Genomic DNA, 24,619 nt, shown 5'->3' on the forward strand with positions numbered 1-24,619 from the left:
CTGTTTCCTCAATTTCTCTTTCTGTTTTCTCATTGTTAGTGTATAGGAATGCAAGGGATTTCTGTGTGTTAATTTACATCTCCTGCAACTTTACTCTATTCATTGATTAGCTGTAGTAATTTTCTAGTGGAGTCTTTAGGGTTTTCTATGTAGACGATCATGTCATCTGCAAACAGTGAGAGTTTTACTTCTTTTCAAATCTGGAATCCTTTTATTTCTTTTTCTTCTCTGACTGCTGTGGCCAAAACTTCCAAAACTATGTTGAATAGTAGTGGTGAAAGTTCTCCATCTATTTGTGTCCTCTTTGATTTATTTCATCAGTGTTTTACAGTTTTCTATATATAGGTCTTTTGTTTCTTTAGGTAGATTTATTCCTAACTATTTTATTCTTTTCGTTGCAATGGTGAATGGAATTGTTTCCTTAATTTCTCTTTCTGTTTTCTCATTGTCAGTGTATAGGAATGCAAGGGATTTCTGTGTGTTGATTTTATATCCTGCAACTTTACTATATTCATTGATTAGCTCTAGTAATTTTCTGGTGGAGTCTTTAGGGTTTTCTATGTAGAGGATCATGTCATCTGCAAACAGTGAGAGTTTTACTTCTTCTTTTCCAACAAGCATTTAATCAATGACTTAAAATATGTAAAGAAGGACTCTGGTCTTGTAAATATTCTTCAACTTCAGGCTAATCTTATTCCTTAGTTGCAGATCTTCATAACCTTCAAGCTTCAACTGAAGTTGAAATGTCTACTTGGTCCATCTTTTTTTCTGATAGCCTTCAGAATATGCAAGATTTGGGGGAGTTCTAAAACTCCTACGTGACACCTTAGAGTCAACCTTTAAGACTCTCACCTCTGGATTTCAAATCAATAATCACCTCAAAGGTAAAATCACGTCAAATAAGAGGCTTCCTAACATGGACTTCCCAATCCCTCTGCTTTCTTGTCCCCAGAAATTGTCACAACTTTGATCACATTTACATGCTGACAAATATATATATATATATATGTTTGTGTATTGTCTGTGTGTGTCTGTGTGATGAGTCAGAGAAATACAGACATAAATATGCATATATATATAATATCACGAAATTTCTGGTCATTGCAATAAAATATTATCTGCAGATGATGAGATTTCTACTTGAAAGTTAACTAAAAGCTCCAAAATCCACCAAAGAATTCAGTCCTCAGTACACGTAAGGGTTTGATCAAGTAGTCTTTCTATTACAGTCATGACAGAAAAGAAAAGGACGTCCCTGGCAGTCCAGTGGTTAAGACCTCCCTTCCACTGCATGGGGCATGGTTTCCATCCCTGTCTGGAAATTAAGATCCTAACTGCCAGGCAGCGTGGCCAAAAAAACCTTTTTTTAAAGTAAAGTCTGGTTCCAAACAGGAAAAGGAGTACGTCAAGGCTGTATATTGTCACCCTGCTTATTTAACTTCTATGCAGAGTACATCATGAGAAACGCTGGGATAGAAGAAGCACAAGCTGGAATCAAGACTGCCGGGAAAAATATCAATAACCTCAGATATGCAGATGACACCACCCTTATGTCAGAAAGTGAAGAAGAACTAAAGAACCTCTTGATGAAAGTGAAAGAGGAAAGTGAAAAAGTTGGCTTAAAGCTCAACATTCAGAAAACGAAGATCATGGCATCCGGTCCCATCACTTCATGGGAAATAGATGGGGAAAGAGTGGAAACAGTGTCAGACTTTATTTTGGGGGGCTCCAAAATCACTACAGATGGTGATTGCAGCCATGAAATTAAAAGACGCTTACTCCTTGGAAGGAAAGTTATGACCAACCTAGATAGCATATTCAAAAGCAGAGACATTACTTTGCCAACAAAGGTCCGTCTAGTCAAGGCTATGGTTTTTCCAGTGGTCATCTATGAATGTCAGAGTTGGACTCTGAAGAAAGCTGAGTGCCAAAAATTGATGCTTTTGAACTGTGGTGTTGGGGAAGACTCTTGAGAGTCCCTTGAACTGCAAGGAGATACAACCAGTCCCTCTTAAAGGAGATCAATCCTGGGTGTTCATTAGAAGGACTGATGCTAAAGCTGAAACTCCAATACTTTGGCCACCTATGCGAAGGGTTGACTCATTAGAAAAGACTGTGATGCTGGGAGGGATTGGGGGCAGGAGGAGAAGGGGATGACAGAGGGTGAGATGCCTGGATGGCATCACCGACTCGATGGACATGAGTTTGAGTGAACTCCAGGAGTTGGTGATGGACAGGGAGGCCTGGCTTGCTGCAATTCATGGGGTCACAAAGAGTCGGACACGACTGAGAGACTGAACTGAACTGAACTGAAGCAGATATGTAATTTTTAGGGCATTATGCTTCTGTATCTACGAAAAATTAAAGTGCATATATATGTGCAGCCACACCACTTCTAAGAAACTATCCTGAAGAGACAGTAGAGGAATAATAGAAGACATGTGCATGTATTAATAGTAGCATTTTTATATTAACAAGGTTTCAAAAATAATATAAATATCCTTGAATAGGAAGATAATTTCAAAAAATTATCATATCTATTAACAAACTATTATGAGATACATTAACTTACACTGCTTGTGAAAATATCAACTTTATGCTATTATATAATGTCACCAAAAAACCATAGCTATAAACAATACATACACATGCAAACACTGAACACACACATAGATTTCTCTGTGTATGTTCAAATATAACCCATATATGTATTAATTACCTTCCCCTCTTCTTTACTTTTATATGTCTGTATGTCTGTGTGTGTGTGTTTAATCATTAGAGGAAAGAGAAAGAACATCTCTGGAAAGACTAATAAATTCAAGTTTTATCTCGTACTATTCCCTCTAGCTGGAGTCATCTTCACCTGATTTCTTTTGCATGTATATACATATATACACAAACATACCTGTCAATCACATAATTATATTTTTAATAAACATTGGGGAAAAGCAAAATTATTTATCCAAACTATCAAGAGATCATTCCCCTAGAGAGATAAATAGGAGTAAGAGATGAGTGCCTTTTTAAAAATTTTATCACATGGGATAATTGCCAACTTTAATTTTTAATAAAATATGACATTTATAAGGTGCCTTCCATTTGGCATACACAATAAATGGGATGTAGCTTAAGATCTCAGGACTGTAATTAAAAAAAAATTATTGGGGACGAAACTGTTGTATTTCATGCAAAAAAAAACTTGAAGTGAATCTTAAAGAAAATTAGAAGAGGCAGGGCTCAAGAATGTCACTCCTAAAGGAAAGGGAGAGGCGGACAATGGCTAACAGCCAGGATAGAGAGCATCAGCTTGTGTAGATGGAGCTGGAGATGCTCACTCTGCAACCTGGCAGTCAGCCCTTTCTTCAGACTGGAATGAAACACATCTCACAGAAGGGTGGAATAGAGATCATCCCTTTGAAACGTGGTGCAATATCAATGTGCTTTGGATCAACCACAGGTTTCAAGGTAAAATGCTGTAAAATGCTGACCAGGAGTAAAAACAGCTCCATGCGGGCCAGGCCTTCTCCAACACAAACTCTTTTTCCTAAAAATGACACATAAATTAAATAGTTGTTCAATTCTATTTATAACATATCACAAAGGGAAGCATAAATAAATATGAGATGAGTAAATACATAAACAAATTAATAAAAGACAAATTAACCTATGGCTTCTTCTATTTACACCAAAATCTGGTTTGCTTCATTTCCTCAGAACAGATTTCAGTGTACATTCTCTATTAAAAGGAATCTGTTCTGTACACCCATGTCAGGATTGCTTTCCTGAGGCTTGCCAGTAATATCTTTCTACATACACACTCACCCATCCCAAATAACATGAACTAAACACTATATTTTTCCATCTACTTCCAATTCAAGACTCAACAACAGATTTATTTCTCCTCATCTGGATTCCTAAAACTAATCTTGACATTGTCATGTCTCTGTTTCTAACAATATTTCAAGAGCTTACCATTGCCAAGTATAAAAAGAAATGTCACAAACTCGATACCAATATTATTAACCATTCTCTAAACCCCAGACACACTAGCTATTTCAAGTGTTATGAGTATCCAGTCATTCCTCCAACTGAAATATTGGTTCCTTCAGCTCTTCCTGATGAGATTCTCTACATCCTTCTAGATCCACCACAAGTGTCACTTGCTCTATACAAACTTCTTTGACCTATTCAGGGGGATATAATTCATTCTCTTGCTGGTTTTCCACAAGACTCATAAATACTTCTAATGCAAAATGTTTCAAATGAAATTATAATTATTACTGTGTCCCACACATGAAATATAAGCTCATAAAGTAAAGGCAAAAGGAGAAGGGATGTGACAGAGGATAAGATAGTTAGATAGTATCACCAACTCAATGGACATGAATTTGAGCAAACTCCGGGAGACAGTGGAGGACAGAGGGCCTGGTGTGCTGCTATCCATGGGGCTGCAAAGAGTCGAACATGACTTAGCAACTGAACAGCAACAACAAAGAAAGCCTTAGGTCTTATATGATACTACAGTGCCAAGACAAAGCAATCCTGCAAACCCCACAAACGGGGCAGAAATCTTAAGCCAGTTTGTTATGAAACAATGGACCTAAAATTAAGGAAGTAGATAAGGAATACATTAGCAGGATCTCATTTTGAGATCAAATTCTGGGCATTGTTCATAATCTTGGGACCAAGCATCAAGCATTCCTTGAAACCTATTTTCCTGGATGTTCAGTGAGGAGTAAACCTCCTATTTCTATCCCTATTTCAGTTCCTTCTGTAGGAAAGGCCCTTCACCCTCTCCTTTCTACCCTTCTCCTTTGGACTGTGCTGAACACTCTCCACTTCTCCGTCTTTCCAGATCCATACTGTGTTTGTTTTTCTTTTACACCTACTGTGTGTTTAGGAAGCTGATTTCTATGGACTGCATAACCCCACTAGTTAGTTCCCTTCTGCACTGTGAATAAACTCAAAGGATTAGACATTGAGAAGGTTAGAGTACGCCCCCCCTCAGTCCCAGCCTGTCAGGCCACAGTTTCAGCAGTGGCTGTATTCTCCAACCTATAGACCCATCTCCTGCTGAGGCATCCATTCTCTCTTTGCCAAAGATCTGCTTGGGTTCCAGCAACACCCTCCTTCTCCCGGTCCTTCCAACATAGGATGATAACGTTGTCTTGCTGATGTTCATCCCCAAGTACTTAACCACTCCTTGCTACTTCACTTAGTCGTGTCCACACCTCTGAAAAGAGTCTCTTCATTAAACTGCCTTTAATGAAACTTTTTGAGTACCCTGCCTCTTTCTTTGAAGGACCTCCCCCAATTAAAGGAAGATACTAAAATATCTCTTCCTGAAAGAAAATTTCTCCCTGTCCTCTGCCCTGACCCCAAAGTGTAAGATTCAGGAGCTCCTCTCTCTGGGTTTCCACAGAAGCCTTTTGAATAGAACTTTTCTCTCTGGAGTATCATCACCTGTTAAGTCGCATTCCTCTTTCTTAGAGGAGAGCTGTCCCTTATTCACATTTCTATCCCTGGATCTGAGTGAGCATGGGTCTACTACATTTAAGGTCCTCAGAGACATTTATAGAGTGAATGGCATCTCTGGACAGGGGAGAAAAGTCTCAGTGGAACTAGACTTCTATGAGGAGCCCTTAGGATTGTCAGAGTGGGTGAGAGGGCAGAACTCAGTGAGTGCAGCCTCCAATCCAATCACAAACTATCTGCACCTTGGGAGTGGTGCCTCTGGCCTCATGAAAATGACAATTTGTCCAGCTCAGAGTTGCCTACATACCAAAGCTCTTCCTCCTCTCATTTGACCTCTAATGGACAGATAAAAATGAAGCATGCTTGCCTGCTGAAAAAGCCATGAAGTGGTCAGTCTTCTTAAAGTTTCCACTTTCATCCAGGAAGTGAGCAGGATCAAACTGCCCTGGGTTGGGAAACTCCTTACCATCGTGCAGGACAGAAGTCAGAGATGTTAATATGGCTGTGCCCTGAGATGAAGAGAAACGCAATAACTAGATTATAAAGAAAGTCATGGCGTTTTTTTAAAAATGCCTTATCTAATCCTTTTATTTTATAAATGAGGTGAATGAAGCAAAAACATACTTTATTCTCACCATGTCAAAGAACAAATTAATGACCAAGCCTAAGAAGTCTTAAGCCGTATGATGCCATATAAATGATTTATGATTCAATCATATAAATCAACAGTGCCAGTCCAGGGCATTGTTAAGTGACTCCAAGGCTAATCGTCTTCAGCTTGTAGCCTACCAACAGCACTTGCTCTTCAGAAAATTAAGGCAGGTGCTTGTTCTTGACAAATAAATTGGAGTGTTGTTTAAAAGTGCTGATGTCACTAGAATTTCAGCTCATTCTCTTTGGAACCGAATATAGGGTTCTCTCCAAATATGACCTGATAGGCCATATTCTTGAAAACTATTCAGTTTCTCTCTAAGATGAGAAACTGATAAGTATCCCTCTTGCTGCTATGTTTTTTCAATGTAATTGTTGAATGCGCTTGTGGAAACAGGAAGGAATTTCTGAGTTCTAGTAAGTTTTTCATAAACTCAGAGATTTGAAGTTTAGTTTTTATCATCAATCAAGTATTTCTCTCTTAAATTAAGGTTTATGACCGTAGGTAAGTTGTTTAGCATTTCCATGCCCTTTACAAAACTTTCACCAACCTTGCTTTAAAGCAAAATTTATAACATTAATGGTATGTTCATAATATACAAAATATACATGTGATAGCTTTAACATAAAGGAAGTGGAACAAGTTAAATAGCCATATACAACTGCAGTCTTCTTGTATTTTAAACAAAATTTAATAGTATTAATTTTAATACTGTAAATATTTAAGGATGCAAATTGTAACCTCAGGGGCTTCTCAGGTGGTTGCTAGTGGTAAAGAACCTGCCTGCCAATTCAGGAGACACAGAAGACGTTGGTTCAATCACTGGGTCAGGAAGATTTCCTGGAGGAGGGCATGGATTGCAATGGATGACGGCAATCCACTCTGGTATTCTTGCCTGGAGAATTCCATGGACAGAGAAGCCTGGCAGGCTACAGCCCATAGGGTCACAGAAGCGACTTAACACATGCAAATGCACTGTAATCTCAAGAGAAACCACTAAAAAAAAAAATAGTTTGATGCCAATAGAAATTTACAAAGCACAAAAACTTAAACTATTCCAGAAGAAGGAAGAAAAGGAGAAATAAAGGAATATAAAGGAGAAGGACAAACAAAAACAATTATTTTAATATACAATTATTTCAGGAATAATAAAACAATGAAGAGGGAAGAGTGGAATATAAATTGAGTGAACAAGTTGGACAAAAATGATAGATTTATAGAAATAAAACACCTATTGATAATTATATTAAATTTTAATCAACTAGGCATTCCCACTCAAAAGTCAGAATGCACTTAACAGACATGTAAGGAAAACTCCATCCAAAAGCAACAGAACATGTTCTTCTAAGCACAGATGAAAGATTCTCCAGAATAGATCATATGATAGGGTACAAAAAAAGGTATTAATAAATTAAGAAGATTGAAATCATATCAAGTATCTTTTCCAACCAAAATGGTATAAATCAGGTAATCAATTACAAGAAGAAAACTGGAAAATTCACAAAGATGTGGAGATTAAACAATGTGCTATTGAACAATCAATGATCCAAAGACTAAATCAGAAGAGAATCAAAAAGTACATTGAGACAAACAAAAATGTAAGCTGCTGCTGCTAAGTCGCTTCAGTCGTGTCCGACTCTGTGCAACCCCATAGATGGCAGCCCACCAGGCTCTCCCGTCCCCAGGATTCTCCAAGGAAGAACAGTGGAGTGGGTTGCCATTTCTTTCCCCAATGTGTGAAAGTCAAAAGCGAAAGTGAAGTCGCTCATTTGCGTCCGACTCCTAGAGACCCCATGGATTGCAGCCTACTAGGCTCCACTGTCCATGGGGTTTTCCAGGCAAGAGTACTAGAGTGAGGTGCCAGTAAGCACAGCATATCAAAACTCATGAGATTCAGGAAAAATGGTTCTAAGATAAAAGTTCATAGTGAGGGGCGGTCCTAAGATGGTGGAGGAATAGGACAGGAAGACCACTTTCTCCCTAACAAATTCATCAAAAGATCATTTGAACGCTGAGCAAGTTCCACAAAACAACTCCTGAACACTGGCAGAGGACACCAGGCACCCAGAAAGGCAACCCATTATCTTTGAAAGGAGGTAGGACAAAATATAAAAGATTAAAAGAGAGACAAAAGAGCTAGGGATGGAGACCCATCCTGGAAAGGGAGTCATAAAAGAGGAGAAGTTTCCAAACACCAGGAAACCCTCTCCCCGGTGGGTCTGTAGGGAGTTTTGGAATCTCAGAGGGCAACATAACTGGAAGGAAAAATAAATAAAACCCACAGTTTTCGCATCTGATGGCAACTCAGCAGAGAAGTAGCCCAGATGCTAGCGTCCACCACCAGCAAGCAGGGGCTGAACAGGGAGGTGTGGGCAGCATTGCTTATGGTAGGGACCAGGCCTGAACACCCTGAGGACAGTCTGAGGGATCTAATGTGAGATAGCAATCCAAACAGTGGTATAGCCAGAGAGAGAGAAAAAAAAGAGAGAGAGAGAGAACTTTCCTGCAAAAAGCTCTAAGATAAGGCACTGCCAGCCCACTCACAGAACAAGGGACTGAGTAAATACCAGAGGAGAGCTAGCCGGCTGCAGACCGGCCCATCCCCCACTAGAAGCAGAGAGGCAGGCAGGTGACAGCCAGAGCTGGAAAGGGACAATCTTGGCTCCAGAGACGGCATCCACTACAAAACTGCGAGCAGGCTCCCAGTTGCTAACCAAGTCTACCTGGGATCCTGGATGGTTGACATCCACCAGGAAGATCGCAACCAGAGATCAGCTCCCAGAGGAGACACTCAGCACACCTGAGATGGTGCTCCCATTGTGCACCCAGGAAACTGAGCAGCCAGACCAGGGAGGTGATAAGATGCACCACCCCACCTGAGGAGAGCACGTTTGCCAAGCGCTTGGTCACCTGAGCTGCTCGGACCTGGGAAGGGCACAAAACACAGGCCCAACTGAGTCTGCACCTTTATGGAGTACCCGCGAATCTGAACCTGAGCAGCTTAGACCTGAGAAGTGCAAGCAATCCAGGGCCTGCTATAGACAATTCCCCTGCAGAGCAACTTGGAGCCTGAGCAGTGTAGACTGGCAAAGCACATACAACCTGAGCAGAGGCAAACCCAGTGTGTCACGAACACTGCGAGCACTCCCCACACACGCCAGTGATATTTGTTGGCATTGTTGCTCCCTCCCCACGGCACGACTGAACAAGTGAGCCTAAGTAAGTGACCACCTTTGCCCTCTTGTGTCAGGGTGGAAATTAGACACTGAAGAGACTTGCAAACAGAAGAATCCAAAATACACAGAGGGAACCTCTTTGGAAGTGACAGGTGCAACAGTCACTTAAAATCCTGTCATTGGCACCAACTACATTGGAAGGGGCCTATAGACCTTGAGAAGTATAGGCTGGAACAAGGAACTATCTGAAAGTGAACTGACCCCACACTTCCCACAGCAGCTCCAGAGAAATTCCTAGATATATTTTTACTATTACTATTTTTTCATTTTTTCATTTTTTTGATTTTTAAGTCTTTTATTACTGCTTTAATTTTCATTTATATAACCTGCCTTGCAAAAAAAAAAAAGACCCTATTTTTAAAGCAAATTTCATATATTTTTATAAGTTTTGTGATTGTGTTTTATTTTTTTAGTATTGCATTTTTGAGTGTCTAACCTCTACTCTAGATTTTTAATCTTTGCTTTCTGGTATTTGTTATCAATTTTGTACCTTTAGGAATCCAATCTTCGGTAGTCATTTTTACCTAAGAGTGTGATTACTGGATTGATTGCCCTCTCCCCTTTTTGACTCTCTTTTTTCTCCTCTAGGTCACCTCTATCTCCTTCCTCCCCCATCTCTGCTCTACCCAACTCTGTGAATCTCTTTGGGTATTCCAGGCTGTGGCGAACACTTAGAGAACTGATAACTGGCTAGATTTGTCTCTCTCCTTTTGACCGCCACCCCCCCTCCCCTTCTCCTAGTGACTTCTGTCTCCTTCCTCCCTCTTCTCTTCTCTTCTCCACGTAACTCTGTGAAACTCTCTGGGTGTTCCAGGCTGTGGAGAGTACATAGGGATTTGATTACTGGCTAGATTGCTCTCTCCCTTCTTGATTCCCCCTCTTCTCCTCCTGGTCACCTTTATCTCCCTCCTCCCTCTTCTCTGATGCATGTAACTCAGTGAAACTTTCTGGGTGTCCCTCACTGTGGAGAACCTTTTCACCATTAACCTAGATGTTTTATCATTGTTGCTGTATGGATGCAAAAGTCTTGAGACTACTGCAAGATAAGACTGAAACCAGAGACAGGAGGCTTAAATCCAAAACCTGAGAACACCAGAGAACTCCTGACTCCAGGGAACATTAATGAATAACATCTCATCCAAAAGCGTCCATACCTACACTGAAACCAAGCTCCACACAAGAGCCAATAAGTTCCAGAGCAAGACATACCACGCAAATTCTCCAAAAATACAGGAACATAGACCTGAGCTTTAATATACAGGCAGTCCAAAGCCACACCAAACCCACAGACATCTCAAAACTCACTACTGGACACTTCATTGCACTCCAGAGAGAAGAAATCCAGCTCCACCCACCAGAACACCAACGCAAGCTTCCCTAAACAGGAAACCTTGACAAGCCACTCGTCCAACCCCATCCATGAAGAGGAACCTGCGAAATAAAGAGGAACCACAAACTTCCAGAATACAGAAAGGCCACCCCAAAGACAGCAATCTAAACAAGATGAAAAGGCAGAGAAATATTCAGCAGGTAAAGGAACATGAGAAAGCTACTGGAGATCAGTGGAGAAATAACTCCAGAAAGAATGAAGGGATGGAGCCAAAGGAAACAACACCCAGTTGTGGATGGGACTGGTGATAGAAACAAGATTCAATGCTGTAAAGAGCAATATTGCATAGGAACTTGAAATGTTAGGTCCATGAATCAAGGCAAATTGGAAGTGGTCAAATAGGAGATGGCAAGAGTGAATATTGAAATTCTAGAAATCAGCGAACTAAGATGGACTGGAATGGGTGAATTTGACTCAGATGACCATTATATCTACTACTGTGGGCAGGAATCCCTTAGAAGATATGGAGTAGCCATCATAGTAAACAGAAGATTCCGAAATGTAGTACTTGGATGCAGTCTCAAAAACGACAGAATGATCTCTGTTCGTTTCCAAGGCAAACCATTCAATATCATGGTAATCCAAGTCTATGCCCTGACCAGTAATGCTGAAGAAGCTGAAGTTGAATGGTTCTATGAAGACCTACAAGGCCTGCTAGAACTAACACCCCAAAAAAGATGTTCTTTTCATTATAGGGTCATGGAATGCAAAAGTAGGAAGTCAAGAAACACCTGGAGTAACAGGCAAATTTGGCCTTGGAGTACAGAATGAAGCAGGGCAAAGACTAATAGAGTTTTGCCAAGAGGATGCACTGGTCATAGCAAACACCCTCTTCCAATAACACAGGAGAAGATTCTATACATAGACATCACCAGATGGTCAACACCGAGATAAGACTGATTATATTCTTTGCAGCCAAAGATGGAGAAGCTCCATAAGGTCAACAAAAACAAAACTGGGAGCTGACTGTGGCTCCGATCATGAATTCCTTATTGCCAAATTCAGACTTAAATTGAAGAAAGTGGGAAAACCACTAGACCATTCAGGTATGACCTAAATCAAATCCCTTATGACTATACAGTGGAAGAGAGAAATAGATTTAAAGGACTAGATCTGATAGACAGAGTGCCTGATGAACTATGGATGGAGGTTTGTGACATTTTACAGGAGACAGGAGGCAAGATAATTCCCAAGAAAAAGAAATGCAAAACAGCAAAATGGCTGTCTGAAGACAGCTGCAAAATAGCTCTGAAAAGAAGAGAAGCAAAAGGCAAAGGAGAAAAGGAAAGTTACACCAACTTGAATGCAGAGTTCCAAAGAATAGCAAGGAGAGGCAAGAAAGCCTTCCTCAGTGATCAATGCAAAGATATTGAGGAAAATAATAGAATGGGAAAGACTAGAGATCTCTTCAAGAAAATTAGAGATACCAAGGGAACATTTTATGCAAAGATGAGCTCAATAAAGGACAGAAATGGTATGGACCTAACAGAAGCAGAAGATATTAAGATGAGGTGTCAAGAATACGCAGAAGAATTGTACAAAAAAAGATCTTCACGACCCATATAATTACGAAGGTGTGATCACTCACACTCACCTAGAGCCGGATATCCTCAAATGTGAACTCAGGTGGGCCTTAGGAAGCATCACTATGAACAAACCTAGTGGAGGCTATATATTCAGGTTGAGCTCTTTCAAATTTTAAAAGATGATGCTGTGAAAGTGCTGCACTCAATATATCAGCAAACTTGGAAAAATCAGCAGTGGCCACAGGACTGAAAAGGTCAGTTTTCATTCCAATCCCAAAGAAAGGCAATGCCAAAGAAGTCTCAAACTACCACACAATTGCCCTCGTCTCACACGCTAGTAAAGTAATCCTCAAAATTCTCCAAGCCAGGCTTCAGCAATACGTGAACCATGAACTTTGGATGTTCAAGCTGGTTTTAGAAAAGGCAGAGGAACCAGAGAACAAATTGCCAACATCTGCTGGATCATCAAAAAAGCAAGAAAGTTCCAGAAAAATATCTATTTCTGCTTTATTGACTATGCCAAAGACTTTGACTGTGTGGATCACAATAAACTGTGGAAAATTCTGAAAGAGATGGGAATACCAGACCACCTGACCTGCCTCTTGAGAAATTTCTGTACAGGTCAGGAAGCAACAGTTAGAGCTAGACATGGAACAACAGACTGATTCCAAATAGGAAAAGGAGTAAATCAAGGCTGTATATTGTCACCCTGCTTATTTAACTTCTATGCAGAGTACATCATGAGAAACGCTGGACTGGAAGAAACACAAGCTGGAATCAAGATTGCCGGGAGAAATATCAATAACCTCAGATATGCAGATGACATCACCCTTTTGGCAGAAAGAGTAGAAGAATGAAAGAGCCTCTTGATGAAGGTGAAAGACGAATGAAAATGTTCGCTTAAAGCTCAACACTCAGAAAATGAAGATCATGGCATCTGGTCCCATCATTTCATGGGAAATAGATGGGGAAAGAGTGGAAACAGTGTCAGACTTTATTTTGGGGGCTCCAAAATCACTGCAGATGGTGATTACAGCCATGAAATTAAAAGACGCTTACTCCTTGGAAGGAAACTTATGACCAACTTAGACAGCATATTCGAAAGCAGAGGCATTTCTTTGTCAACAAAGGTTCATCTAGTCAAGCTATGGGTTTTCCAGTAGTCATGTATGGATGTGAGAATTGCACTATAAAGAAAGCTGAGCACCCAAGAATTGATGCTTTTGAACTGTGGTGTTGGAGAAGACTCTTGAGAGTCCCTTGGACTGCATGGAGATCCAACCAGTCTATCACAAAGGAGATTAGTCCTGGGTGTTCATTGGAGGGACTGATGTTGAAGGCGAAACTCCAATACTTTGGCCACCTGATGTGGAGAGCTGACTCATTTGAAAAGGCTCTGATGCTGGGAAAGATTGAGGGCAGGAGGAGAAGGGAACGACACAGGATGAGATGGTTGGATGGCATCACTGACACAATGGACATGGTTTTGGGTGGACTCAGGGAGGTGGTGATGGACAGGGAGGCCTGGCGTGCTGCAATTCAAGGGGTTGCAAAGAGTTGGACACGACTGAGCGACTGAACTGAACTGAAAGGAACATGATAAGTGCCCAATAAACCAAACAAAAGAAGAAGAGATAGGGACTCTGCCCCCCCCCCCAAAAAAAATTCAGAAGATGATAGTAATAATGATTCAAAATCTTGAAAACAAAATGGAGTTAGAGACAAATAGCCTGGACACAACGATTGAGAAGATGCAAGAAATGTTTAACAAGAACCTGCTGCTGCTGCTGCTAAGTTGCTTCAGTTGTGTCCAACTCTGTGTGACCCGGTAGACGGCAGCCCACCAGGCTCCTCCATCCCTGGGATTCTCCAGGCAAGAACACTGGAGTGGGTTGCCATTTCCTTATCCAATGCATGAAAGTGAAAAATGAAAGTGAAGTCGCTCAGTCATGTACAACTCTTCGCGACCCCATGGACTGCAGCCTACCAGTCTCCTCCTTCCATGGTTTCCAGGCAAGAATATTGGAGTGGGTTGCCATTGCCTTCTCCGAACAAGAACCTAGAGAAATAAAAAAAGTCAGTCAATAATGAACAATGGAATAACTGAGATCAAAAACACTCCGGAGGGAACCAACAGAAGAATAACGGAAGCAGAAGACGGGATAAGTGAGGTAGAAGATGGAATGGTGGAAATAGATGAAGCACAGAGGAAAAAAGAAAAAAAATTAAAAGAAATGACGACAACCTTAGAGAACTCTGGGACAATGTCAAATGCCCAAACATTCGAACCATAGGAGTCCCAGAAGAACAAGACAAAAAGAAAAGCCATGAGAAAATATTTGAGGAGATGATAACTGAAAACTTCCTCAAAATGAGGAAGGAAATAGCCACCCAAGTGCAAGAAACCCAGAGAGTCCCAACAGGATAAATCCAAGGCAAAATACCCCAGTTCAGTTCAGTTCAGTTCAGTCACTCAGTCGTGTCCGACTCTGTGACCCCATGAATCGCAGCACACCAGGCCTCCCTGTCCATCACCAACTCCCGGAATTCACTCAGACTCATGGCCATTGAGTCAGTGATGTCATCCAGCCATCTCATCCTCTGTTGTCCCCTTCTTCTCCTGCCCCCAATCCCTCCCAGCATCAGAGTCTTTTCCAATGAGTCACCTCTTCGCATGAGGTGGCCAAAGTACTGGAGCTTCAGCTTTAGCATCACTCCTTCCAAAGAAATCCCAGGGCTGATCTCCTTTAAGATGGACTGGTTGGATCTCCATGCAGTCCAAGGGACTCTCAAGAGTCTTCTCCAACACCACAGTTCAAAAGCATCAATTCTTCGGTGCTCAGCTTTCTTTACAGTCCAACTCTCACATCCATACATGACTACTGGAAAAACCATAGCCTTGACTAGACGGACCTTAGTTGGCGAAGTAATGTCTCTGCTTTTGAATATGCTGTCTAGGTTGATCATAATTTTCTTCCAAGGAGTAAGCGCCTTTTAATTTCATGGCTGCAATCACCATCTGCAGTGTTTTTGGAGCCCCAAAAATAAAGTCTGACACTGTTTCCACTCTTTCCCCATCTATTTCCCATAATGTGATGGGACAAGATGCCATGATATTTGTTTTCTGAATGTTGAGCTTTAAGCCAACTTTTCCACTCTCCTCTTTCATCAAGAGGCTTTTTAGTTCTTCTTCACTTTCTGCCATAAGGGTGGTGTCATCTGCATATCTGAGGTTATTGATATTTCTCCCGGCAATCTTGATTCCAGCTTGTGTTTCTTCCAGTCCAGCGTTTCTCATGATGTACTCTGCATAGAAGTTAAATAAGCAGGGTGACAATATACAGCCTTGATGTACTCCTTTTCCTATTTGGAATCAGTCTGTTGTTCCATGTCTAGCTCTAACTGTTGCTTCCTGACCTGTACAGAAATTTCTCAAGAGGCAGGTCAGGTGGTCTGGTATTCCCATCTCTTTCAGAATCTTCCACAGTTTATTGTGATCCACACAGTCAAAGTCTTTGGCATAGTCAATAAAGCAGAAATAGATGTTTTTCTGGAACTCTCTTGCTTTTTCCATGATCCAGTGAATGTTGGCAGTTTGATCTGTGGTTCCTCTGCCTTTTCTAAAACCAGCTTGAACATCAGGAAGTTCACGGTTCATGTATTGCTGAAGCCTGGCTTGGAGAATTTTGAGCATTACTTTACTAGCATGTGAGATGAGTGCAATTGTGTGGTAGTTTGAGCATTCTTTGGCATTGCCTTTCTTTGGGATTGGAGTGAAAACTGACCTTTTTCAGTCCAAAACACATATTAATCAAATTAAAAAATATCAAACACAAAGAGCAAATATTAAAAGCAGCAAGGGAAAAACAACAAACACACATGGGGATTCCCAGGCTGATCTTTCATAGAAACTCTTCAGGCTAGGAGGGAATGGCAGAACATACTTAAAGTGATGAAAGAAAATAACCTACAGCCCAGATTACTGTACTCAGCAAGGATCTCTTTCGAATATGAAGGAGAAACCAAAAGCTTTACAGACCAGCAAAAGGTGAGAGAATTCAGCACCACCAAACCAGCTCTCCAACAAATGCTAAAGAATCTTTAGACAGGAAACACAGAAAAGATATATGGCAAAACCAATACAATATTGTAACAGTAATTAACCTCCAATTAAAATAAATAAATGTATATTTAAAAAAAAAACTCAAACCCCAAACAACAATGTAATGGCAATGGGATCATATTTATCAATAATTACCTTAAATGTAAATGAGTTGAATGCCCCAACCAAAAGATAAAGAAAGACAAAGACTGGCTGAATGGATACAAAAACGAGACCCCCTATATATGCTGTCCACAAGAGACCCACCTCAAAACAAGGAACACGTAGAGACTGAAAGTGAAGGGCTGGAAAAAGATACTTCATGCAACTGGAGACCTAAAGAAAGCAGGAGTAGCAATACTCGTATCAGATAAAATAGACTTTGAAATAAAGGCTGTGAAAAGAGACCAAGATGGACGCTACATAATGATCAAAAAGTCAGTCCAAGAAGAAGATATAACAATTATAAATATATATGCACCCAACCTAGGAGCACTGCAATCTGTAAGACATGTGCTAACAAGTATGAAAGGGGAAATTAACAATAACACACTATTAGTGGGAGATTTTAATACGCCACTCACACCTATGGATAGATCAACTAAACAGAAAATTAGCAAGGAAACACAAACTTTAAATGAACAATGGACCAGTTAGACCTATTTGATATCTATAGGACATTTTACCCAAAACAATGAATTCCACCTTTTTCTCAAATGCACACAGGACTTTCTCCAGGATAGATCACGTCTGGGGCCATAAATCTAGCTTTGGTGAATTCAAAAAACTTGAAGTCATTACAAGCATCTTTTCTGATCACAATGCATTAAGATTAGATATCAACTACAGGGAAAAAAACTATTTTAAAAATTCCAAAATATGGAGGCTAAACAACACACTTCTGAATAACCACAAATCAGAGAAGAAATCAAAATATGCATAGAAACAAATGAAAATGAAAACACAACAACCGAAAACCTGTGGGACACTGTAAAAGCAGTACTAAGGGAAGGTTCATAGCAATACAGGCATACCTCAAGAAACAGAGAAAAGTCAAATAAATAACCTAACTCCACATCTAAAGTAACTAGAAAAGGAAGAAATGGAGAACTCCAGAGTTAGTAGAAGGAAAGAAATCATAAAAATTAGGGCAGAAATAAATGCAAAAGAAACAAAAGAGACCATAGCAAAAATTAAAAAAGCCAAAAGCTAGTTCTTTGAGAAGATAGATAAAATTGACAAGCCATTAGCCAGACTCATCAAGAAACAAAGGGAGAAAAATCAAATCAATAAAATTAGAAATGAAAAAGGAGAAATCACAACAGACAACACAGAAATACAAAGGATCATAAGAGATTACTATCAGCAACTACATGCCAATAAAATGGACAACTTGGAAGAAATGGACAAATTCTTAGAAAAGTATAACTTTCCAAAACTGAACCAGGAAGAAATGGAAAATCTTAACAGATCCATCACAAGCATGGAACTTAAAACTGTAAACAGAAATCTTCCAGCAAACAAAAGCACAGGACCAGACGGCTTACAGCTGAATTCTACCAAAAATTTAGAGAGGACTAACACTTGTTCTACTCAAATGCTTCCAGAAAATTGCAGAGGAATGTAAACTTCCAAACTCATTCTATGAGGCCACCATCACCCTAATGCCAAAACCAGACAAACATGCCACAAAAAAAGAAAACTACAGGCCAATATCACTGATGAACATAGATGCAAAAATCCTTAACAAAATTCTGGCAAACAGAATCCAACGACATATTAAAAAGTTCATACATCATGACCAAGTTGGCTTTATCCCAGGGATGCAAGGATTCTTTAATGTCCACAAATCAATCAATGTAATATACCATATTAACAAATTGAAAGATAAAAACCATTTAATTATCTCAATAGATGCAGAGAAAACCTTTGACAAAATTCAACATCCATTTATGATAAAAACTCTCCAGAAAGCAGGAATAGAAGGTACATACTTCAACATAATAAAAGCTATATATGACAAACCCACAGCAAACATTATCCACAGCAAACATGAAAGATTGAAAGCATGTCCCCTAAAGTCAGGAACAAGACGAGGGTGCCCATTCTCACCACTACTATTCAACATAGTTTTGGAAGTTTTGGCCACAGCAATCAGGGCAGAAATAGAAATAAAGGAATCCATATTGGAAAAGAAGAAGTAAAACTTTCACTGTTTGCAGATGACATGATCCTCTACATAGAAAACTCCAAAGACTCCACTGAAAAATTACTAAAGCTAATCAATGAATATAGTAAAGTTGCAGCATATAAAAATAACACACAGAAATCCCTTGCATTCCTATACACTGACAATGAGAAAATAGAAAGAGAAATTAAGGAAACAATTCCATTCACCATTGCAACTAAAAGAAAAAAATAGTTAGGAAAAAATCTACCTAAAGAAACAAAAGACCTGTATATAGAAAACTGTAAAACACTGATGAAAGAAATCAAAGAGGACACAAATAGATGGAGAGATTACCATGTCCATGGATCGGAAGAATCGATATAGTGAAAATGAGTATACTACCCAAAGCAATCTATAGACCCAATGCAATCCCTATCAAAGCTACCAACGGTATTTTTCACAGAACTAGAACAAATAATTTTACTATTTGTATGAAAATACAAAAAAAAAAAAAAAACAACCAATAACTCATATAGTCAAAGCAATCTTGAGAAAGAAGAATGGAACTGGAGGAATCAACCTGCCTGACTTCAGTCTCTATTACAAAGCCACAGTCATCAAGACAGTATGACACTGGCACAAAGACAGATATATAGATCAATGGAACAAACTAGAAAGCCCAGAGATAAATCCATGCACCTATGACACCTTATCTTTGACAAAGCAGGCAAAAATATACAATGGAGAAAACATAGTCTCTTTAACAAGTGGTGCTGGGAAAACTGGTCAACCACTTGTAAAAGAATGAAATTAGAACACTTTCTAACATCATACACAAAAATAAACTCAAAATGGATTAAAGATCTAAAAGTAAGACCAGAAACTGTAAAATTCTTAGAGAAAAACATAGGTAAAACACTCTCCGACATAAATCACAGCAGGATCCTCTATGACCCACCTCCCAGAATATTGGAAATAAAGGCAAAAATAAACAAATGGGACCTAATTAAAATTAAAAGCTTCTGCACAACAAAAGAAACTATAAGCAAGGTGAAAAGACAGCCTTCAGAATGGGAGAAAATGATAGCAAATGAAGCAACTGACAAGGAATTAATCTCAAAAATATTCAAGCAACTCTCGCAGCTCAATTCCAGAAAAATCAATGACCCAATCAAAAAATGGGCCAAAGACCTAAACAGACATTTCTCGAAAGAAGACATACAGATGGCTAACAAACACATGAAAAGATGCTCAATATCACTCATTATGAGAGAAATGCAAATCAAAACCACAATGAGGTACCATGTCACGCTGGTCAGAATGGCTGCTATTCAAAATAAATTCTGGAGAGGGTGTGGAGAAAAGGGAACCCACTTACACTGTTGGTGGGAATGCAAACTAGTACAGCCACTATGGAGAGCAGTAAAGAGATTCCTTAAAAAACTGCAAATAGAACCGCCATATGACCCAGCAATCCCACTGCTGGGCATACACACCGAAGAAACCAGAATTGAAAGAGACACATGTACCCCAATGTTCATCGCAGCATTGTTTATGATAGCCAGGACATAGAAGCAACCTAGATGTCCCTTGGCAGATGAATGGATAAGAAAGTTGTGGTACATATACACCGATGGGATATTACTTAGCCATTAAAAAGAATCCATGTGAATCAGTTCTAATGAGGTGGATTAAATTGGAGCCTATTACACAGAGTGAAGTTAGTCAAAAAGAAAAGCACCAATACAATATATTAATGCATATATATGCAATTTAGAAAGGTGGCAACGATGATCTTATTTGCAAGACAGCAAAAAGACACAGAAGTAAAGAAAAGACTGTTGGACTCTCTGGGAAAAGGCGAGGGTGGGGTCATTTGAAAGAATAGCATTGAATCATGTATATTATCATATGCGAAATAGATTGCCAGTCCAGGTTGGACGCATGAGGCAGGGTGCTCAGGGCTGGTGCACTGAGATGACCCTGAGAGATGGGATGGGGAGCGAGGTGGGAGAGGGGTTCAGGATGGGGAACACATGTACACCGATGGCTGATTCATGTCAATGTATGGCAAAAACCACTGCAATATTGTAAAGTAATTAGCGTCCAATTAAAGTAAATAAATTTTTTTAAAATTTCATGGTGATGAATGCCTACATCAAGAAATAAGAAAGATCTCAAACAAAAAAAAAACCTAACTTGATACCTCAAAGAACTAGAAAAAGAATAAAAACCAAAATTCATATATAGTAGAAAGGAAATAACCAAGAATGGAAAAAATAGAGAGAGACTAATAAGACAATATGAATAAGACCTGTATTTTTTTTTAAATGATAAACAAAGTTGACAAACCTTTAGATTCACCAAGAAATAAAGAAGCACAACTCAAATAAACAAAATCAGAAATAAAAGAGGAAACATTAAAATTGATACCACAGAAACAGAGGATGATGACAGATGATAATGAACAACAATGCATGAACAAATTGGACAACCTGGAAAAAATAGATAAATTCTTTAAAACATGCAACCTATTAAGACAGAATCATGAACAAACAGAAAATTTGAACACAGCAATAACCAGTAAGGAGATTGAGTTGGTAGTCATAAACTCTCAACAAACAATCAAAAAAACCCAAAGATAGTTTTGGGTTTTCCTGGTGACTCAGGCAGTAAAGAATCGGCCTGCAGTGGGGGAGACCTGGGTTTGATTTCTGGGTTGGGGAGATCCCCTGGAGGAGGGCATGACAACATACTCTAGTATTCATGCCTGGAGAATCCCCATGGACAGAGAAGCCCAGTTGGATACAGTCCATGGGGTCACAAAGAGTCAGACAAGACTGAGCAACTAAGCACAGCACACGGATAGTTTTGATAATGAATTCTACCAAATACAACATTTAAAGATAAACGAATACCAACTCTTCCCAAACTCTTCCAAAAATTACAAGAGGAAGGAACACTTCCAAATTTATTTTGCAAGGTCAACCTTGCTCTGCTATCACAACCAGATAAGAACATTACAAAAAAATGAAAATTAAAGGTCAATAGGCTTGATAAACATAGATGCAAAAATCCTCAACAAAATATTAGCAAACTAAATTGACGAATACAGTAAAAGGGCCATAGACTATGAACAAGCTGGATTCATTTCAATTATGCAAGGATGATTCAATATTTGTAAATCAATCAATGTGATTCAACTCATTAAGAAAATGAGGGATAAAAATCATATGACCATCTCAAGAGAGTCAGAAAAAGCATCTATGAATGTCAACATTAATTCATGATTAAAAAAAAGAAAAAGAAAACTGAACAAAGTGGGTATGGAGGGAACATATCTCAACCTAACACCAGCTGTATACAGCAACCCCACAGCCAATATATTCAACAGTGAAAAGGGGAAAGCTTTTCCTCTAATATCAGGAATAAGACAAGGATAACCACTCTCACCACTTTTATTGAACAGAAGGGATCAGGATTTGGGGAAATTTTTCTTAAAATGCAAAAAGATTGAATATGTTTAAATGCTAATGGAAAGGAGCCAGCAAGGAGAGAGAGAATACAGATAGAGAAAAAAGAAGAAATGGTTCCTGAAAAAGTGATAGGAAAGGGATCCATGAGACAGGCAGAAAGATTTACTTTAGATAAAAAGAGAGCCCTTCTTCTACAACAAAATGAAAGAGAAAACAAAGAGTGTGGATGTAGCTAAATTTGTAAACCTCGTGGACTGGAGTTGAGGGAGTTTCCTACAATGGCTCTTAGTTTCTTTGTGGAAGACTAACTCACTTGGGGAGAAGTCCTCAGCGGAGAACTGGAAGGGAAGAATTCAGGGCTGAAAGCCCTTGTCGTGCTTATTGGAGCAAGTTGAGTTGGGTTAACAAGCAAGAATGTTGGATAAGACTGAGGATTCATTTAAGGTTGGTGATAATAATACCAACCTGCTAGGCTGCATGGTCTTTTTCAGAGTCATTAGCTCAAGCACAGGCAGAAAGGCAGAAGACTGTTGCATTGGATTTTGGATAAGTAAGTGAAACAGATAGTTAGGGAAGTGACTAACTATCTGATAGATAGTCAAGTGGGGGCAGCATGGTGTGAGACATATGAGAATAGAGAATACTGGTTAAGTGCTCATAATAGTAAAACACACTGGAAAATAAGGAAGTAGACAGAAGAGTGGGCTAATGAACAGGCAGTGTGGAGTTATCAGTGTACTGAGAACCCTGTGGAAGCCTAAGCACTATTATATTTATTAAAGTGTATTAAACAAAAAGGAAAGGAACACGTGGTCAGAGGGTAAAATGTATGACATGACTGTGTAATACCTGTAAACATTTGTGTGCATGCTTAATTACCCAGCCATGTCTGACTCTTTGCGATCCCAGGGACTGTAGCCCACCAGGCTCCTCTGTCCATAGGAATTTTCCAGGCTAGAATAATAGAGTGAGTTGCCATGGCTCCTCCAGGAGATCTTCCCAATCCAAGGATAGAACCCAGGTCTTCTGCACTGAAGGAAGATTCTTTATCAGCTGAACCACTTTAAGACTCAGGTTATCAACTATCACAGCAGTAGAATTATACAGTGCCTAACTGTCTACTAGCTTCCCTGTGGTTCAGACAGTAAAGAATCTGTCTACAATGCAGGAGACCTGGGTTCCGTCCCTGGGTTGGGAAGATCCCCTGGAGAAGGGAAAGGCTACCCACTCCAGTATAATGGCTTGGAGAATTCCATGGACCATGTAGTCCATGGGGTTGCAAAGAGTGTTTCACTTTCAAGAGTCTTGAGTATAGATGAAATACTTCTTACCTTGGGAATGAGGTATTCTCTGAACTTAACATCCTGAGTTGCTACATGGGGCAGATTGCTGGGGACAAGGTCAATGTATCTCTGGATCTCATGCACCACAGCATCCGTGTAGGGCATGCGGCTCCTGTCCTGCATGCAGGGGCTTCGGTTTCTGCCAACCACACGGTCAATTTCTTCCTGAACTTTAGCTGGCAAGATAGGAATCAGAATTTAGGTCAAGTGATAAAGACATTTTTTATCTTCTTAATCATGGTTACATTGGAAAATTTGTTGTCTCAAAAGAATATAATTGAAAAGAATTTTTAATTGTATATAACTTTTTTAGAGTGAATCTTTTTGACAAAGAACTGTAATTTTGCTGAGTCAATCCTTTCATTACAAATGCATTTGAGTTAGAATTATCTTTTGACAACAATATATTTATCTGGACTTAGAAGGCTTTATCAAGCAATACCCTTTTAGAGAGAGAGGAAGGTTAATGCTTTCCAGATCCTAGGATAACTCTCTTTACTACATTTGACATGATGCAGATCAATGATACTCCTCCACAGAAAACAACAGTGACCTCAGCCCTTGAAACCTCTGCTGCTGATTAAATATTTCTTTATGAGTTTTACTTTAATTTGAATTTAATTCATCCATAGGAAGATCTACTAATGATGATTTTTTTTTTCTTGTACAATATCTAGGCAGATGAAGAATGTTTCATCCTGTCCACCATCTCTGATCCTACCTGTGACTTCTGGGTGCTTCAGCAGGAGCAGGAGCCCATATCTCAGAGTGAGGCTTGTTGTCTCTGTTCCAGCACTAAATACATCCCATACAGTGGTGATCAAGTTGTCCATGGTAAATTCAGGATGTTTATTGTGTTTTTCCTAGCAATGATGTATTAGGATTACTTGATAAATAAAAGAACCTTAACCTAAATAACCTAAAATAATTCCATATGACATCATAATTTTTTTTAAAATTACTCATTTGACAAATTAAGCCAAACATTAGAGAGTGTTATAGATGAAGGTAAAGTTAGATGAGTGTTAGAATTACTTCAGTTAAAACATAGAGTTAAACTTTCAAGTCCTTTCTGATTCTTCACTTTTGATACTCACTAAAGCAAATCAGTTCTTCAGTAATTTCTACCTTGTCTCTTATCAAGTCATCACTGTTACTGTCAATTCAAGTATCTATTGTTTATTTCATCATATCTGAAGTTCTCACTCAAGTATTCAGAATCACCTACCTTCAAACTGCAACACTATTC

At 39.4% G+C, this 24,619-nt stretch overlaps 1 protein-coding gene across 1 annotated transcript in view; it reads right to left on the reverse strand.

The window, feature by feature from the left end:
* Positions 1-3,362: 3,362 nt before the first annotated feature.
* LOC128067982 (cytochrome P450 2C31) overlaps positions 3,363-24,619 on the reverse strand; it is a 50,375-nt gene continuing 29,118 nt past the window's right edge. The window contains exons 6-9 of the mRNA XM_052661124.1: positions 24,092-24,233; positions 23,359-23,546; positions 5,843-5,984; positions 3,363-3,544 (exon numbers count right to left, since the gene is read on the reverse strand). Of these exons, the coding sequence (XP_052517084.1) occupies positions 3,363-3,544; positions 5,843-5,984; positions 23,359-23,546; positions 24,092-24,233 (654 nt within the window). The remainder of the gene's footprint in view (positions 3,545-5,842; positions 5,985-23,358; positions 23,547-24,091; positions 24,234-24,619) is intronic.

This window comes from Budorcas taxicolor, chromosome 23, assembly GCF_023091745.1.
Source record: "Budorcas taxicolor isolate Tak-1 chromosome 23, Takin1.1, whole genome shotgun sequence".
NCBI classification, from domain to species: domain Eukaryota; kingdom Metazoa; phylum Chordata; class Mammalia; order Artiodactyla; family Bovidae; genus Budorcas; species Budorcas taxicolor.